The sequence below is a fragment of the Neomonachus schauinslandi genome, chromosome 10, assembly GCF_002201575.2.
Source record: "Neomonachus schauinslandi chromosome 10, ASM220157v2, whole genome shotgun sequence".
Lineage (NCBI taxonomy): Eukaryota > Metazoa > Chordata > Mammalia > Carnivora > Phocidae > Neomonachus > Neomonachus schauinslandi.
This window is the reverse complement of record NC_058412.1, coordinates 99301239-99321981: the sequence shown is the minus strand read 5'-3', so window position 1 is coordinate 99321981 and position 20743 is coordinate 99301239. Positions and strand designations below refer to the sequence as shown.

The following is a 20743-nucleotide window of genomic DNA, read 5'->3' as shown; positions in this document are numbered from 1 at the left end:
GCTTTAATTTTAAAAGGAATTAAAATTCCTTAAACTCTATAGCAGCATATCCACACTTCTAAGCATTCCAAAAATCTGAAGGGTAGACAGAAGAATTTTCTGTTACTACAAATAGAAAAATCATTGCAGAGCTCATGAACATTTCAAATACAATCATGAGCAATGCAAAGCTGGAACTGCCTCTTCATAGAATTGTCCTCTTAAACCATGAGAGACGATGGACTCTGAAAAACAAACAGGGTTCTAGATGGGAGGGGGGTGGTAGGATGGGTTAGCCTGGTGGTGGGTATTGAGGAGGGCACATTCTGCATGGAGCACAGGGTGTTATGCACAAACAATGAATCATGGAACACTTCATCTAAAACTAATGATGTAATGTATGGGGATTAACATAAGAATAAAAAAAAAAAAAAAAGAATTGTCCTCTTAGTCAAGTGTTCAGGTATTTTTTTCAGAGGTGCATAAAATGAAATAAATCAGTCCTACACAAAATAATAAAAATATTTTACACTTTTATTTACAAATTAATTTCATAAACAAACTATAATAAACATGAACAAACAATAAAGAAAATTACTGGCTTCTATCCATTATGGCTAGAAAAATAATTTACATAGATACCTAAATCTGCCTCCTGTTTCAGAGAAATTAATGTATGGCATATATATATTTTCAAATTATAATTCTTATTCAGACTTAAAAACTGTGCACTGCTCTATTTTTTACATAGAATTGTAAACAATCTTTTAAAAAATTAGGCTAAGTTTCTACTAGAATGGCTGAATTGCATAAAATTCAAAAATTTTATAAATTCCGTATTTCAATTTAATTAAATTATGATTAATCTGTGGAAATATACAGAACAAATCTGCCAATCATCCACAATTAGGTCAAACTGTTATATAGGGGGAGAAATTTTACAATGGTCAGAATAAGATTTTATTCTTATTCTTGAAAGATAGCTTTGTTCCCAATAAATATTTCCTCTATCACTTCTCTATACTTTAGGAGAACACATTCCCAATCCAGAAAGAAACAACATAGAGCTATTTGACTTTTTGTTTTTTTCTTGCTTGAAACTGCTCTGTTTTATTTTTTACAGATTTGATCAACATTGACAAGGCAGGATCGATGGATCTCTTCTGTGATTCCTTTTGAATTTCACTCTCTTTTGTCTTCATTGTCTGAGTAAGTTCTTGTTCTTTTTGTTCTCTCTGCCGGGCTTTCTCCTCAAGGATTTTTTCCATAGCTTTTGTTTTCTTGAAATTAGGATCTGAAGGATCCAAATTGAACAAGTGGGAAGTATACATTGCTTGAAACCGTGCATCCTTAACATTTACCTGCAAATCCAAAAGGGAAACGAATAATTAAATTAGTAAACCAAAAGGACCAGAAACGGGGCCAAATTTTGAAAGTGAGCTGTCGATCATATAAAATACAAATGTGAGTGTTTTGCATTGATTCATTAGAAAACTGTTTTCCCACAGATCTTCAATGGAGTTTTTTTTTAAAGATTTTATTTATTTATTTGACAGAGAGAGACACAGCCAGAGAGGGAACACAAGCAGGGGGAGTGGGAGAGGGAGAAGCAGGCTTCTCGCTGAGCAGGGAGCCCGATGTGGGGCTCGATCCCAGGACCCCGGGATCATGACCTGAGCCGAAGGCAGACGCTTAACGACTGAGCCACCCAGGCGCCCCTCTTCAATGGAGTTTTAAGGCCTGCTCTTGGAAGTCATTAAATAGTTGCTGACATCAGTTTGTAGACTTTTTTGTATAGGCTCAAACTCACACATAGGAGTGATTGGCCTTTAGGAATAAGTTCTTATTAGCAAAAAGAGGGAAAAGAGGGAGTGACAGAAACAAAGAGCTGTAGCAATAAAAAAAAACATGGCCTACTGCAGTGGCCACTGTACACAGTGTATGTGTGACACGATGTGACACGAACCTGCTCTTTCTCAGTCAAGCTTGAGTATGTATATCTTTCCCATCATGAGCATCACATTGCATATGATTCTAACATAAAAAGCTAGGTTTAAAAAAAAAAAAAAAAAAAAGCAGCAAAGCCATAGCTTTGGTGCAACCAAAAAACAAGCCACTACTTCACCTGGTGCTCAACTAAACAGTGATTTGATCCACCCTGGATGAACTGGCTATTTTGGACTAAAAGATGGCAGCTGTGGCTCCACTGTGGGCCTTTCCTAAGACATTTCAGACTAACTTTGGCTGTGCTCAATGCTCATCTCCAGAGCCAACTTTAAATTCAACCCAGCTTTAAGAGGTGTCCCTGGTTACCTCAAAGTCATCCTCTAATAATTCCTTCTTTTTCATAAGCTGTTTTTTCTTCTTTTTGCTCAGATTCTGGTGCTCTACAATCTTGTTGTAATTGAAGTGTTTCTTACTCTCTTCCTCCTCATCCATCACGAGCAAAGCCATTTCAGCCTGTGGAGGGAAAAAAAAAAATCAAATATACAACAGTGCTTTTTTTCCCCAAGCTGAAGTATGGGGCACAGATAGCCCCTCTAGGAAAGGAGAACCCAGTCGCTAGTGCTCTGGGATGACATCTGTCATCCATAAACTGATTGTGGATTACCAAAACTCATAAAGAAACTCAGAGATCTTTGTAGAGCAATGAGATAAAATTTTTAGAAGCAACATCACCAAGAGCAGGAGAGGAATGAAAATTTGTATTTAAAACCAGACCAAAGGGGCACCTGGGTGGCTCAGCCAGTTAAGCATCTGCCTTTGGCTCAGGTCATGATCCCAGCGTCCTGGGATCGAGCCCCGCACTGGGCTCCCTGCTCGGCGGGGAGTCTGCTTCTCCCTTTCCCTCTGCCTGCCACTCCCCCTGCTTGTTTTCTCTCTGTCAAATAAATAAATAAAATCTTAAACAAAACAAAACAAAACAAAAAACCCAGACCACATTTCACTTCATGTAACTGGTTAATAGGCTATAGAAAAGAGTCCTCAAACCCCCAAATAAAAATTTCTCATTTTCACTTCGGTCTTTTCAGGCAATGACACTAAATCTAGCAAACATGTAGTATTTTGTGAAACAACCTACACTTTCCAAACATGTGCTTTAACAGCAAGGAATTTTTTTTCTTTTGCTTTTTTTGCCTTTACTTTTTCAAAATTGATACATTTCTATGAAGGCAGAATCTTAATATTTGGTTCTGAAATATGTCTGTTTCCACTAAACAGTGGAATTTTCTTCCAACCATGGGATTAAACATGAACCTTTAGGAACCAAGTAAACAACCATGTATACGAGAGAAAATACAGAGTATACTGCCAAACCTCTGTGAATCTTTCTATACTACCACTTTAGATTATTTTTTTTAAAGATTTATTTATTTGTCAGAGAGAGAGAGCACGCACACATAGGCAGAGGGAGAAGCAGGCTCCCCACTGAGCAGGGAGCCCGATGCAGGATTCGATCCCAGGGCCATGGGATTATGACCTGAGCTGAAGGCAGATGCTTATTAACCAACTGAGCCACCCAGGCGTCCCTAGATTGTTCTAATTTTCTTTCACTTCCATCACTGGCACCTGCAGTTGGCTTTCTTTTAAGAACCATTTTCCACAAAAGAAAGATTTTTTTTTGCACTCCTTTACTCTATGAGCATTACTGTATGTGCAATAAATGGAGGACAGAAAAGATGCATTATCATGCAGAGTTTAGGTGACCAGTTAGGCTCACTCCCAGGCAGTGACATGAACATTGGTCATTGGGACATTGTTGACTCCAACTCCTGCCTCAGCAAAAATACATATTAATCTGTGCCATGGATCTTTGGAGTCAGTGAAGCATAAAGGTCACTGCATTTCCAAGAAAGACTTTAATTTTGTACATTACATTTATGTTGTTTGCAATAGTAAGAGAGAAATTAGCACTTGATAACACAAAAACAAAGTCTGAATTATAGGGCAGATTCAGATTGAATTAAAACTTATGGCAATATTTTCTTGTGTCTGTTGGCCATTTTTATGTCTTATTTAGAGAAATGTCTGTTCGTGTCTTCTGTCCATTTCTTGACTGGATTATTTGTTTTGTGGGTGCTAAGTTTGCTAAGTTCTTTATAGATTTTGGATACTAGCCCTTTATCTGATAAGACATTTGCAAATATCTTCTCCCATTCAGGTTTCTTTTGGTTTTGTCAACTGTTTCCTTTGCTGTGCAAAAGCTTTTTATCCTGATGAAGTCCCAAGCTCAACATCACTTGGCATCAGGGAAATACAAATCAAAACCACAGTGAGATACCACCTCACACCAGTCAGAATGGCTAAAATTAATAAATCAGGAAACGACAGATGTTGGAAGAGATGCGGAGAAAGGGGAACCCTCCTACACTGTTGGTGGGAATGCAAGCTGGTACAGCCACTCTGGAAAACAGTATGGAGGTTCCTCAAAAAGTTGAAAATAGAGCTACCCTATGACCCAGCAATTGCACTACTGGGTATTTACCCCAAAGATACAAATGTAGTGATCCGAAGGGGCACGTGCACCCCAATGTTTATAGCAGCAATGTCCACAATAGCCAAAATATGAAAAGAGCCCAGATGTCCATTGACAGATAAATGGATAAAGATGTGGTGTATATACACATGGAATACTACTCAGCCATCAAAAAAAGAAATCTTACCATTTGCAATGAAGTGGATGGAATTAGAGGGTATTATGCTAAGCAAAATAAGTCAATCAGAGAAAGACAATTATCATACGATTTCACTCATATGTGGAATTTAAGAAACAAAACAGAGGATCATAGGGGAAGGGAGGGAAAAATAAAATAAGATGAAATCAGAGAGGGAGACAAACCATAAGAGACTCTTAACTATAGGGAACAAACTGAGGGTTGCTGAGGGGAGGTGGGTGGGAGGTTGGAGTAACTGGGTGATGGGCATTAAGGAGGGCACATGATATAATGAGCACTGGGTATTATAGGCAAATGATGACTCACTAAACTCTACTTCTGAAACTAGTAATATACTATATGTTAATTAATTGAATTTAAATTTAAAAAGTAAAAAAAATTAAACTTATGGCAATATTATTTCAAGGTTTTAATAGCATTTTTTTGTCTTAGTTATAGTAAGTTTTTTTTTAAGATTTTATTTATTTATTTGACAGACAGAGACACAGCGAGAGAGGGAACACAAGCAGGGGGAGTGGGAGAGGAGAAGCAGGCTTCCCGCGGAGCAGGGGGCCCCATGTGGGGCTCAATCCCAGGACCCTGAGATCATGACCTGAGCCAAAGGCAGACACTTAACTACTGAGCCACCCAGGCAACCCTATAGTAAGAATTTTTAATAGTGACTGATTTTCCTCTAAATCAAAAAGGGACATGACCTGGGTTTGAGATAAAATTTCAACTTTGTATTAGCTGGAAAAATGTCTGGTAAAAACTACACTGCTAGGAGCACCTGGGTGGCTCAGTTGGTTAAGCATTTGACTTGATTTCAGCTCAGGTCATGATCTCAGGTTGTGAGACGGAGCCCCCACATCGGGCTCCCTGTTAAGCAGGGAGTCTGCTTGAGATTCTCTCCCTCTGCCCCTCCCCTCCATGAGCACTACCTCTCTCTCTCTCTCATATAAATAAATCTTTTTAAAAAATCCTACATTGCTAAAACATTTAATTATGTGTTTTATAATTTATTTATAAATTTCATTGCTAAAATCAGTTATTTTTTTATTAGGGACATTAGAAACTCATGTAGACAACTTCATTTAAATTGTACATATCAATTATCCACTAGGAATGTAGCAATGATCATGTTTTACCTTTTGTCTTTCTATTTCAGCATCTTCCACTGGAGATGTGCAATCTTTTGTAGATTTCATTGATTTTTTCTTTTCTTTTATACCTGGCACAACAAACCAACACAGAAGGGTGAAAAAATTACAAGACTATCCATGACATTCTATTTACACTAGGAAGTCAGGATTATTCCTAGGTATCTAGGAATAATCTTATAAATAGATGTAGAGAAACTAAAAGAAGTAAAAAATGTCAGTGGAGATAACTATGGGTATGAACGAAATAAATACATCTGGATACGGTGACTGAGTATTATAAAGAAGGGATTTCTTCTGAAAGTAGTGCATAATTACATCATTAATTAAAAAAGAAAAACCATGAGATCATTTGAAAAGATATAGAGTAAGCACTGGATAAAATTCAACATCCATTCATACAATAGAACAGTATGGCTTAGTGTGTAATAAAATGCACTATCATACATTGTTGGAAAAAGAAGGGATTATTCAATAACTGGTGCTGGGAAATCTGCTTTATTCTGGGGAAAAAAAATCGAGTTATAACCTCACCTCATAATGTACAGGGAAATAAAATGCAAATGGACTAAAGAGTTAAACATTAAAAAAAAAAACAAACAAACAAACCTATGAGAATTCCAGAAGACTAGTTACCTGATCTTAAATAGAAGAAATATTTTCTTAGAGTAAGAATAATAGAAGAAATCACAAAGAAAAAAAAGTGATTTTAATACATAAACTCTTAAAATTCTATATATAAAAAACTCACCTGGAAAATGAAAAATTCATCTCTACAATAAGAATTTCATAGTAAAAGTTTAACAATTTTTCCTTCTCTAAAGACAAAAACTGATCTTCAATTAACTTACCAGCCCTATTATTAAGCAAAACTACTTATGGTAAAAGTGGCTCCTGGTTGGTAACACTGCTTGTATCTCCGGGGACTCAGGGACTTCTGGAGACCACAAGATGTTAGAGGAGATGTTCTCGTCCTGAATGAGAGGTAGTCATGTGCAAGAGTTAAGGGCACTTGAATCTGGAGCAGTTTGCCTGGGTTTAAATTCTAGCTATATCACACTTATGCTGTGGCAGTTTGGGCCTGTGCCCTCATTTGTAAAATGACAATTCTAATAGTAGCACCTACCTCACAGGGTTATTGTGAGGACTAAATAAATTGGTAAATGTGAAGAGCTCAGTTAATGCCTGACACATGGTGCTATAAAGTGCTTGCTATTACTACACATAAATAAGATGTCCTGGGGGGCACCTGGGTGGCTCAGCTGTTAAGCGTCTGCCTTTGGCTCAGGTCATGATCCCGGGGTCCTAGGATAGAGCCCCGCGTCGGGCTCCCTGCTCAGTGGGAAGCCTGCTTCTCCCTCTCCCACTCCCCCTGCTTGTGTTCCCTCTCTCACTGTGTCTCTCTCTGTCAAATAAAAAAATAGAATCTTTAAAAAAAAAAATAATATGTCCTGGGTTCCTCAGTGATCATGCTGATGCCTTATTTTTTCTTCCTTTTTTTGTGTCTGTTGGAGCAGGAGGGGTGCAAAAAGGATTGGCATCAGGATGCTAAAGTATGAAAGACTAGTCTAATGAGTAAGACGTTTCAGAATCTACAAAGACATGTTGTGTTACTCTAGAATATTATTACACAATGCCAATCTTCTCTACGGGACGCTGTCCTCTTTGGCTAAGAAACCAATGGTCTCTAAGGTAATAATGATTAATGCTTACATAGCACTTACTGTGTATCAAGCAGTAGCATTGTTCTACTCACTTTACATATACTAACTAATATAATCCTCACAACAATGCTATGAGGTAGATTCCATTATTTGTTATAATCTTCATTCTGTGGATGAGGAAACCAAAGCACAGAGAGATTAAGTAATTCTCTCAAGTTTAGTAAGTGAAGAAACCATGATTCAAACCCAAGCAGTCCAGCTCAGGCTCTCTATTGTTAATCACTAAACAACACTCCTTTATTATCGAATGTCCTTCTCCTTGTAACAACTCTTTCTGTTTAAAATACATTTTGTCGTGAAATAATAAATAAATTCACAAAGCATATAATGGTTGAATAACTGCAGCTAATGAGGGGTAACAGGAAAAATGAAGCCTAAAAGTTGAGAGAGGCTTTAGAAACTGCTCCGTGAGCACTAAGTCCCTGCTGTACTTTTGCAGACGTGCCCAGCTGAGAGAAAATGCCAGCATACAAGTGCTGCTTAGGATCACCCTTCAGTGCTACCAAGGCATCTGTCTACACTTCCAGGAAGAAATAGTTGTAGACAGCCCTTTTTCCTAAAATGAAAGCCTTTACTGTTCCTATATCAAATGTTTTTAAGGAAATGATATATCTACTTTCAGATTATAACTTTTTCTCTATTTTAAAATATGTGTATATTTATATATAATATCATCAAGGTTCCACTTTCTTAGGGTCTGACTTCTACACCCTAAGTTTACTTCTGCTCCTATGTTCTCAAGGCAAGAGCTCCTTTTGAAGTGAATAGACAAGTGACATATGCAGAAGATAGTTCTGTGGCAGGAAAAAAAACCAGGCTGTATATGATTAATACATAAAGGAGATAAAGATCTTCATATACAGCTGTGGGAAATAATTTCAAAGAACCCACAATGAACTGTTCCTGATTTTATAACAACCTGGTGAAAAGTCATAAAAATAAACTTGAAAGAAAGATTGTAGCAAAGGAGGAAAAAAAGAATCTCCAAAATGGTCAGGGCTAAAAATGATATCCAATTTTAACATGATGAATATTTCTTTACTCACAAAGAATTTACTGTGCTGGTCCAAACTGTTTAGCCAGAAGATAAATAATGTGCATAGATCTTTTCTGCACTGTTAACAAGATCATATTAAGAGGGCACATCTTAATTTCTTTTAAAAAGCATTTTTTTTTTTCTCTTTGGAAAGCTATTAGGCCTAAGTTAGATAAAGAGTACTAGGGAAATGAAAATTCTGTTCTGAAAGGTAATCTTTATTTTTCAGTAAATCTTTTGGCAAGTAAGAAACCACGTGTCTGTGACTGCTGAGAAAAGGACATATGGTTGATTCTAACACACTGAATACTAACAGAGATTCCAGATCAGATATGGATTAAAAAAATAAATCTAAAAATCCTTACTGAGGCTACTATCTCTTTAAGCAAAAAATGTAACAGAATATATTTATGGAAAAAGATGTGTTGCAAAAACTTGACCTGTAAAAGGAATATCTGTAAAGGAAGTTCCATTTTCCATTACTTGTAATGTCCGAGAAGTATTCTCATAAAAAACTTCCTCCAAAGGGTTTAGCGGAGCACTTCGTACCAGAATAGTTAAAAGAATTCACTGGAGGGCAAATGCGGTCTCAGTACTGACCAGACCGGAGTGGTAAGCCCCCTTGCAATTCACTGTTTTTTGTAGCAAGTTCCAATGCCCATAATTAGATACAGTCTGTTAATCGTCCTCTGGACCTGGGCATTCTGGCTTTGGTTGGAAATCCAGCAATTCCCCATGTCCACCTCTTATACACATGGGTCCTGGCTCTGGCTTCGGTCTTTACAACATACTTACTTTGAGGGTGACAAAAAGTAAAGAGGGTCCATTAAGACTCAAGTTCTACCATCTACCACTGACCGTTGTGCAATTCAGCTATGTTTTTTGAGCTCCAATTTACTCATCTATAAAGTGGGCTGAAGTTTAGAGGACAGAATACAAATATAAGCATTTTTAAACTGTAGAACAACATATACAAGCAATTTGATATAAGCACTCAACATACTAAATGAATCAAGTATGTGTAGCATATTATCAGATTTTCATGGTAGTTTATCAAATATCTAAAGTTGTCAAAGGATACATTTTAATAGGGTATATTTACATGTGATATACTTTATTTTACTCCTACTTCTTCAAAAACAAAATCTTATTAAGGAGTTTATGTGATTAGACAGACATAAACAAATTTTTCCAATACAGCTGACCCTTGAACAACACAGAAGTTAGGGGCACTGACCCCCCCCCAGTTAAAAATCCACATATACCTTTTGACTCCTCCAAAACATAACTACTAATAGCCTACTGTTGACCTGAAGGCTTAATAACATAAAGAGTTGATTCATACATATTTTGTGTATTTGTTAGTATCTATTTTTACAATAAAGTAAGCTAGAGAAAAGAAAAATGTTATTAAGGAAATATAAAATACATTTACAGTACTGTACTGTATTTATCATAAAAAATCCACGTAAAAGTGGATTCACGGTTCATAGTGCAGTTCATACCCATGTTATTCAAGGGTCAACTGTATTTCATTTCTAAGAAAAAAGTAACTTTTAACTCATTCTAGAAGTACATTATATTTTTGAAACTCTCATTTGTTATCAAGTTTGCAGTTTAGGAAAAAACAGAAAAAAAAATATAGCAAGTTTATAGTGTAGGGGGAAAAATGAGAAAAGATTTCTAGTACTCACACTGGCTCCTAACCCAAGCCAAACACCAGGTCTGGCATTAATTAACGAACTCAATTCCTCCATAGTTTGAAGAGTATGTAAGTTTAGCTCTACAGGATTGCCAAGGGCAAAGGTGTTATAAATGTATCCAAGTCCATCTGGCTTAAAATGTCTCTGTCCTGCTCAACCATGGGGTTTGAACTATACACCCTTCCAAACACTAATGCTTTTCTTCCTATTCCACAGCTGCTCCTCAGTTTCTTCAACGTTCCCCCTACCCTCCAAGTAGAACCTTTGCCAGTATGACAGAGTAATAGTACCTTGTGTAGGCTTTACCCAACCTCGGAGCCCAATCCTGCATCCTCATCTCTTATCAATGCTTTTCACCTCCAGTTCAATGGTTTGAAATACTATTTATATGCTACTAATTCCTAAGTTTATATCTGCACTGACTTCTCAGCTGATCACCCAGACTCCTTTATAAATGTAACATAATATCTCCAACCATCTCAAAGTGATTATAACCAAAATGGACCTACTGACCTTACTTCCCACCCAAACCTATTGTTCCTACATTCCTTCCTAACTCAGTAAATGGAAGAATATACTTCCAGAGACTCAAACCAAAAATCTAGAGTTATGCTAAATTACTTCCCTATTCAAGTAAGTCAGCAAGTCTATGTCCAAAATATATCTAGAATTCCATTTACTTTTCTCCTTCCAATTCCATTACTGGCATGCTATCTAAACCAACCATCATCTCTTGCAAAGTCTGGTCTCCCAATTCTCACCAATGCTTCAATCTGTACTCTTCACAGGAACCAGAATACATACCAGATCATGTCATGTTCTTGCTTTAAAGACCCTTCAGTGGCTTCCCACTGTCAGGAGAGCAAAATCCAAATGTGTTGCCACGACACAAAACCCTGGGTTGATCCTGTGTCCAGCCTGGCCTCATACCAAACTCCTCTGACCATGCTCCAGCCACACCAGGGTCTTTCAATTTCTCCAACATGACAATTCTTTCTCACCTCACAGCCTTTCTATCTCTTACCTCTCATTTGCAACATTCTTTATGCAGGACTCCTCATTCTACAGGTCTCAGCCAAATGTCATCACCTCAGAAGTCTTTTTTGCCTACCCTATGTCTACAGTAAGCTACTCTCCTTCCTCTCAGTTATATCCTCTATATTACCCTATTTTCTTTAAAACACTGACCATATTCTCATAATATTCTTATTTGTTTACCTGTTTAGCATGTCTTCCCTAATACCATAGACTTCTCAAGAAACGTAACCTTGCTTATATCATTACCGTTCTACCTTTAGCCTAGCAGAGTGTCCAGCACCTAGTAGGTAATACTTATTGTTTGAATGAATAAACAAACATGGCAAGATACTATTTTTTGGCCCTAAATTTTATTAAAAAAATTCTCAGCCTTTTTGTTTTTCTTTTTCCTTTAAAGAAACAACTTCAGCCCAGATATAAATAATTACTCCTAGGATATACTCTGGAATCAAAAGTATATTGAAAGCAAAAAATTTTATCTATACTTTCCCTTGGAACTTTTGCTACTACCTTTCGAGGAAGCTTATTCACAATTTAAATGTGCTGATTCCAGGAAACAAGCTACCCCAAGCCATCAAAACATTTTTAACTTACTCTTTGAATCCTACCCTGAGTTCTAAAGTCTGACCAGAATGTACATGCCAAATGAAGCACTTTGGAATGAGAACAAGGAAACTATAATGCTTTGCATTTCTCCATTATAAATTTGGTTTCCTGAAATCAGAGGATAAGGCTAAAATCCATCATCTTCTAGAAATGACCACTCAGGTATGATAAAAAGCAGAATATGCTAAGTTTCCATTTCCCTTTCCAATTCCTAAGAATATGACATCCTATAATAGACTTTATTCATCTTGATCTCCTTTTCATCAATAAAATGTCAGTGCTAAAAGGCTATAAAAACCAGGAAATAATTTTGAGCAATTTTGACTTTCCTGTTGAGAACTATTCTGGCCCACTAGTCACAAGGGACAAGAAGCAGGGAAATTTCATAAAATCCTTCTCTTTACAATGCCAATTGGAGTTGCTCCAGGAGCAAGTCTTTTGGAGTTCATGTGTGTGGTATTTAGATCAGGGAAAGGCAAAATGCATGAAAACAAATGGAAAATGCTTACAGTAGTCTCTGCACTGACCTAAGTACGGCCTGAACCTTACCACACACATTTACACATACCAAAAAGGTAAGAATGAAAGCATTCAGGAAAGAATGAGCAGTGCATATGCAATGGAAACAAAGCTCCTTGGATACAGGAAATTGAATGCCTAGATAGTTCAGGGATCCAAGGAAAAAGGGGAGGAAGCTGGCTTTCATCTATAATGATGAAGTAGGATAAATGTAAAATGGATAAAATGGAACATAGATGTTTTTGTATATTTGAGCAGAAAAGTTTTTATACGTTATATAACACTGTAAAAATTAAAAGAAATTTATATACACATCCACGTGAACATAAACAAATTTTTCACTTTCACTTTTTCACAGCCTTCGCAAAGACCTAGAGTAGATGCATCATAAAAAAGCAGTGAAAGCACACAAGAAGCTGACTTCCTTTTTCTTTCATCTTTTCTCTCATCAATCCTTCTACAAGGATATTTCTGAGAAAGGAATCCCTGGTAAACCATTAAGTCAATCACATCACCAAAACCCTCCTAATGAAATTACCCCTTGTATGTATAGGAGGCATGCCGACCCTTCCTGAGCTGAGAGATATTTATACCCCATTGTACAGACTGCTTATAAGCCACTAAAAGAGCTACACAAATTCTAGGATTTTAAGAGAATGAGTAGTTTATATTGTTTCTACCTATGACACCTTTTTAAAAAAAATTCCAATTAAAAACTCAAATATGGGCTGGCTTACCTATTTTTGTAATTTCTTCAGCAAAGTATGGGTCATTCAAATCAACATCAGAGGGAAGTTCATCTTCACTACCCTCTTCAGCAAGAGCCTTAAAGTTGAATATAAAAATACATGTAGTTTATTACGAAGACCATGAAGGAAAATCCTATCATTTCTTTTAAATCAAATAGTTCAATCTAGAATTACACCAGTTTTTAAAATGGATTGGTTTGTAAAATAACTCCCATCTGAGTTATTCTTTTGTTTGTTCAACAACTATTTATGGAATATTTAATAAATATAGAAAATTATGTAGGGTTTTTGGAGAAATGAAAGCTATCAGATACATGGTTTCTGTCTTTAAAAATTTTACAATTTATAAGCAAAAGCTAGACACATAAACAGACACATATGTCAGTAATAGTAGTTCAAGATAGGAAGTGCTAGAAGAGGCAAAAATGAAATGATACAGACATTCAAAAGAGAAGAACACTTTTATGTGGTTGACAGCGAAAGGAGGTGGCCTTTTCTCTCACAAAACTGAGAAACTGCAGTGACTATCAATAGTTTGAAGTAGTACATTGTGGGTTATCATTTAAATTATTTAAAATAATTTATTTGCAGGTTAAAAAAAGTGATCTTTTATTATGACAATTAAAACATATACAAAAGCAGTAAGGACAGCTTAATGAAGCTCCTGTTCTTATCACCCAATTTCAACAATTATCTTGTTTTATCTGTAATCCACCCCTGAAAACCCTTTGGCTATTTTTAAGAACTGTTGGTTAAATTTTTTCCTAATTAAATTTGAACAGACGGTCTACTAAATTAGAATATTTAAATTAAAAATCAAGCCTATAAAATAAATAGAACATATGAACTAAGATCATACTAACCAGACTGAGTTTTATTCCCAGGAACCTAAAAAATGAGTCATTTTAATAAAAATATTTAGAGTATATATTGCTAAACATCACCCTGCATGCTGAAAAAGACCCACCAAGCCCTAAAGAGTATTCATTTGGATATTAATATCCTTTTTAAAAAATACTTAATTATTTATTTTGGAGAGAAAGAGAGAGAACACAAGCGAGAGGGGCAAAGGGAATCTCAAGCCGATTCGGCGCTGAGCAAGGAGACTGATGAGGGCCTCGATTTCACGACCCTGAGATCACGACCTGAGCTGAAACCAAAAGTCAGATGCTTAACCAACTGTGCCACCTAGGTGCCCCGATATTAATATCCTTTTAAGAACAAGAACTAAAAATTTTTCACCAAACTCTTACAACAGATTCAGTAATAATATGATGTTTCTAACAAAGATTATGTAATACCTACATATCTAACTATCCATTCACGTATTTCTTTAACTGCTTTTAGAGCTAAATTATAGCTATATCAACTCTGACACATAACCATGTATTCATTTCTTTATTAATAATTTCTCAATTTCAGGGCGCCTGGGTGGCTCAGTCGTTAAGCGTCTGCCTTCAGCTCAGGTCATGATCCCAGGGTCCTGGGATCGAGCCCCGCATCGGGCTCCCTGCTCAGCGGGAAGCCTGCTTCTCCCTCTCCCACTCCCCCTGCTTGTGTTCCCTCTCTCGCTGTCTCTCTCTCTCTGTTGAAAAATAAATAAAATCTTTAAAAAAAATAATAATAATTTCTCAATTTCAAAATTGAAGTCACAGAGAGGAAAAGGGGAAAAATATTTTTAACATGAAGGAAATTCTTGAAACTCTTCTCTATATGAAAAACTGTGGATGGAAGGGATCTGCTGGAATGCAGCACCAACCCAGCACAGAGCACTGAGTTTAGAACAAACTGGCTTTCAACAGATGTATTTTTAATGGCAGTAATAAAACGAGTCGTCTTAGCCCAATGAAGGGAAAGAGTAAAAGCACAAGATAAGCTCAAAGTGCCCAGCAAATGAAAATCAAAAAGAATAGCTGCTGAAGGTCTCAGAAACAAGTGACTACTTTATTGACCCAAAAAGGACCCACTTGTAAATTTTACAATAAACTGATGGTTTAATAACTTATGAGATTATTCCATTTAGAAGATATTTTACTGCTTACCTTAGTTTTAAAAGAAGTTCTAAGGAAGAAGAGAGGCAACCTATCAATGGGGACAGGGCTCTTACCCTCTATTCTCATTTTATTATCTATTTCCAGAAACACTGACTAAAATAGAGGAGTATTAAAAATCCCTCCAGTGCATCATTCAATTTTGCAGCCCTCTATATTTACAAGCACTGAAAGTCACACCTGTACCAAAAGCACAAGCCTCTGCAGGACAGAGAGAAACAATACCATACAGTAGAAAGGACACTGGAGTGAGAGATCTGGATTCCGGTCTCAGCTTGGTCATTAACAAGCTGTGTAGCTGGAGATAAATCAGTTATTTTTCTACAACTATAAAGCATCAGGATTGGACTAGAACAAATCATTTAAGATTACTCAAACTGCAAAATTCTGTGATTACTGATACTATCTTAAGGCAATAACTATACTGTTAGAATGCTGAATTTCAGTGATAAGATAGAGTATTTTTAGTGGCAAAAACTGTTAAGTGGTCTCTGCTATTTCTAAGGACTCTGATGGAAAAGATGTTATCCTCAAATTATGGGATTCAAATTAGATTTTTCAAGACAACATACTAGTGCAGAGGAAATATCCTTAATTAAAGGGATTTAATGACAAGATGTTAATAGATCCATATAATACTGAAACGTGAAAAATGCAGGTTGAGAAATGTAGAGAAAAAAATTTCACTCATTCCTACCTGAGAGGAAAGAAGTAGAAGAGACTGATGAAATGGACCAGGTAGAACTGGTGGACTTTGATCCAAATCAGGAAAGACGGCGCCATTATAATGGGGAAGCCTATGAGGATGATGAACATCATCCCAGGGGTGGTGTTCAGTGTCAGACCTCTTAATGGGGCCAGTGAATAACACTGCTGGCATTTTATATGCAGTAGTGAATGAGTGAAGGACTATAATCATAGCTCACTACTTGCTATTGTTTTTGTTTTAATATTCAACTATAGTAGTGTTTTAAAAGTTAAATGAAGAATAAACTCAAATATAAAAGCTCAAAAAAAAAAAAATTTCACTCATGTCAAAAATTTCTATATGTAGGGGCACCTGGGTGGCACAGCTGGTTAAGTATGCAACTCTTGGTTTTGGCTCAAGTCGTGATCTCAGGGATATGAGATCAAGCCCTACGTCGGGCTTCGCACTTATTGCGGAGTCTGCTTAAGACTCTTTCTTCCTCTCCCTCTGGCCCTCCTGCTTGTGCTCTCTCTCTCAAATAAATAAATCTTAAAAAAAATTTCTGTATGTATATAACCTCAAGTAAAAAATTCTGTATGCATCTTTCTTCCTCAAAAACACAAATAGAATTGAACTGTTTTATATCTACGTATCAACTAAACTATGTATCTTATAGGTGGCATACTTAAAGGTAAAATACTAGAACACTGTAGTTAAAGTGGCTCTGGTCTTTTATTAGGATTTGTACCTCATTACATCACTTTGCAGAAAACACTTAGGCTACTGGGTTTTTCCCTTCCTCTTTCTTAAAATTGTGATTATAACAAGGCCTATTCTAGTGAGTGGTTACATTATGAGATAATGGATGCCAAGCACCTGGTACCTTCTGATACATGGTTGTTGTTCAATAAGTATTTGCTTAAAATATCATTGATACCGGGGCGCCTGGGTGGCTCAGTTGGTTAAGCGACTGCCTTTGGCTCAGGTCATGATCCTGGAGTCCCCGGATCGAGTCCCGCATCGGGCTCCCTGCTCAACAGGGAGTCTGCTTCTCCCTCTCCCGCTCCCCCCCCCTTGTGCTCTCTCTCTCTCTCTCACTCTCTCTCTCAAATAAATAAATAAAATCTTTAAAAAAAAAATATCATTGATACCTTCTGTTTCTTCTTCAGTCTTTTTTTCTCTTTCTTCTTCTCTAAAAATTGTTCCCAAGGCGTCAATTTATCTTTTCCTTCCAATTTGTTTTTGACCATTTCTTCTGCACTTTCTTTCAGACCTAAGAAAAAACACAGAGTTCAGTTTAAAATGTTGTATCTTCATTCATTAAAAATGTAATTTACCCAAAAAGATAATTTACATATATTTACCAGAGTAACAAAATAAAATGCAACACTAAATTGTGTAATAGTCCCAAATCAGAGAAATATAGGATCAACTCATATCAAAGCTATTTCCTAATAAAAAACAACAATAAACTTAACCAAACCAAAATAAATAAACAAACCTAGCAACTTGATATATAGTCAGGCCACTGAAGAAAAATCTTTTATTTAGGTTCAAATTTCATTTCTATATACTTAATTGCTTTGAGACACTAGGAAAAATCCTGGAACAAAATCTTCTCAGGATATGACTACTAATTCATTTTTGATGGCAAACAGGTAAGTAGTCTTTAACATAATTATCTCTAATTGCTTCTGTTGCCCAAATAAAAGCATTCCTTGGAAACCATAGGTGACTAACAAAAATTGATTAGTAAGGCAATCCTTGTTGAAATACCCCCGGAGGAAAGAATTCTCATAATCTCTCCTCAAGTACTATGTGAGATACATCCTTATGATCAAAAGGACCACCAAGGTCAGATTCCACTTTGTATGGTTTACCTCTTTCAATGTTATTTGCTCTTTTTAAAAAAAAATTTTTTTAAGATTTTATTTATTTGAGAGAGATAGAAAGAGAGTGAGAGAGCACAAGCAGGGAGAGTGGCAGGCAGAGGGAGAAGCAGGCTCCTGCTGAGGAGGGAGCCCACCATGGGACTCGATCCCAGGACCCTGGAATCATGACCCGAGTCGAAGACAGACGCTTAACCGACTGAGCCACCCAGGCAGGCACCCTCAATGTTATCTGCTCTTGTACTTCATCTTTAAAGGTCCTTATTTCTTATATTCTACAGTTCCTAATTTGTGTTTCTAGGTGGCTTATGTAATAACTGGACTAGATGAGTGAGAAGGAAAAAGCCCTGAGGCTGACGTATCAGTCCTTGAAGACCCTCATTACTGCCAAAGTAAGGAAATGTGATTACTGTGTTGTTACCTTTGGTAATAAAGACGTTTCTTTATTTTGTAGTATTGTTTGGACATCACAGTTTGGTTTGGGGAGGAGGCAGCTTCACTATTTATATGACATAATATTCATTTCAGAAAAACAATACTTAATGGAATGATTCAAAATGCTTTTTAAGAGAGACATGGTCAATCCAGATCATCTTCCCAGATATACTCTAAATTCTAAGGTGAAAGCAATCCTAAGGATATAACAATTCCTTTTTTACCTGACGAGTATACTGAGACTAAGAGCATTCAGCAACTTGCCTAAGAACATGCAGCAAGGAAGTCACACGACTGTAACTGCCTAGTTATCCTCTATACTATGACCAGATACATCTAAAATGCTGGTTTGACCCAGAATAAAGAAATGTATAAAGTATAAAATGAATAAAGTCAAAAGCTTTGGGTCTCAGGTTCCTTATCTGAAAAAGGAGGTTGGTCTAGATCAGAAGCATATAACCCTCCCACCCACATACACCTCTCCCCCACCCCCAAAGAAAATATTTGGTAGAAGTCCAAATATGTAACAACTAGAAGTAGTGTTTTGGGTCTTGTGCCTCAAAGAACAGCCTGAAACAGCTGGAATAGATGATCTCTAAGGTCCCTTCCTTGGCTTTTAAGCCAAGACTTAATCTTAAAATTTCTATGACTTAGAAAAGTATTAAATTATCTGCATACTCAAGGTTATGCAGATTTGTTTTTATGATGCACTGCTGGTAAGATCTCTAATTTATTGAATGCTAAATCAGAAACACAACTCTCAATTCAAAGATGTTTCTTATGAGAAAAATACAATTCTCTTTACTAAACTGTTTTTAAGAGAAATGTGACCTGTATAAAATGATGTCCAGATCTTTGACTGAATCAACAGATATACAGCATTTAGGAAATGTAAACTGGGATCCTTACTTGGGAGAAAGCAGCAAATCCTGACAAAAGAAGTTGATTTTAAATCACAAAATAATAGGTTTATATATTATGCCTGTGGGTTAGCATACAATCAAGCCAGTCTAATTCTACATGTACAGTATTGTATTATTAGATATGATGTTTAAATAATCTTTAAGGCATTCTTGTATAATTTCCTCAAACATTAAGAAAGATTTTATTACTCCAAAATACTAAATTAATATATTTAAACTTTTTTATTCACCAAAAAGTATTCTGTTTAATTTTGATCCTTGAAACTTACTACAATGATAAGGAAAGTTCTGTATCATTGTCTCTTTCACGTGACTAGGACATTGCTTTGATGTGTCTTAATCACTATGAACTTCTACTCCACATGTAGGGTCTGAATCTTTTTTGGGAACATGGATACCTTGAGAATTTGATAAAAGATACGGCATCTCTCCCTGAAACACTGTACTGGAAAAACTTGCATACAGCATTCAGGGGTTTACGGATACTCAATGCTCATTTCGATGTAAGAATCTAAGGGTCTCAGGCAAAGAACATTTACAGGGGCACTAGAGGTCTACATGAAGATGGGGGGCCAGCTCCCATAACTTCAAAACTTATTAGCACTGACATTTGTAGATTCTACAGCAGGGTTCCTCATAACAGCACTGTTGTCATTCGGGACCAGATAATTCTTTGTTGTGAGGAATTATCCTGTACATTGTAAGGAGTTTATCAGTATGTCTGCACTATCCACTAGATGCCAATAGCCCCAGTCATAAAAATAAAAAAATGCCTCCAGATATTGCCAAATGTCCTCTTGGGAACAAAATCACCTCTAGTTGAGAACCACTGTTCTAGACAATGATTAGAAGGCATTTCTGAAAAGAAGGGCTATTTCATTATTTGCATCACATAAGTTATGTGTTATTTTATTTGGTACTTGATTATATAATGTCTTTTTCACTTTAGAGTTTTCTCCCAACTAAACCAAAGGCAGCTAAAGTCACCTTCTTTTGTATTCCATAATATTTAACATAGTGCCAGACACATAGTAAGTACTTAATAAACACTTAATTGATCTGTCTTGAAGGAAGAATTCTTATTTCAAGCCAACTGTTTGATCTTGCAAGTTTGGAACATACTCTCTCCAAAAGAAAATGAATCAAATCTTTAGGATATAAATATAAATGGCCTTTATCCCAAAGTGGTGTGTGTGTGTGTGTGTGTGTGTGTACATGTGTGTATGTAAGAACCTACAGCTCTAGAATAATTCATGAAATATTATTCTCAGAAAATATATTTTCTTTCTTTTTTTTTTTTTGGTATTTAGCTTGTTTGAAACAACAAAGAAAGAGTTATCTTCAGTTAAATACAGTCTGAAATTTTTTGCCTGGCTCTCACTTAAACATACCAAATGTGTATTAAGTAGAATGACAAACACATTGCAGTGAATTAACACAACACCATGATAACTTAAAAATGCTTTGTTCTCATTGTCATCGTGAGGTCATTTAAATCTCTTGCCACAGATCACAGTTGTTTATGTTCTGGTTCTTAAAAATATGTCCATCCCAGAAGTCTCTTGGCATATGCACAAGAACATTCTTC

General features: G+C 36.3%; 1 protein-coding gene across 2 annotated transcripts in view; it reads right to left on the bottom strand.

Annotated features, from left to right (window-relative positions):
* Window positions 1-495: 495 nt before the first annotated feature.
* The window catches only part of ESF1 (ESF1 nucleolar pre-rRNA processing protein homolog), a 64712-nt gene continuing 44464 nt past the window's right edge, over window positions 496-20743 (bottom strand). For both annotated transcript variants that reach the window (XM_021700668.1, XM_021700669.2), the window contains 5 exons: window positions 17060-17181; window positions 13158-13245; window positions 5783-5865; window positions 2293-2439; window positions 496-1340 (listed from right to left, as the gene is read on the bottom strand). In XM_021700668.1, coding sequence (XP_021556343.1) covers window positions 1047-1340; window positions 2293-2439; window positions 5783-5865; window positions 13158-13245; window positions 17060-17181 — 734 coding nt within the window. In that variant the 3' untranslated portion in view covers window positions 496-1046. The remainder of the gene's footprint in view (window positions 1341-2292; window positions 2440-5782; window positions 5866-13157; window positions 13246-17059; window positions 17182-20743) is intronic.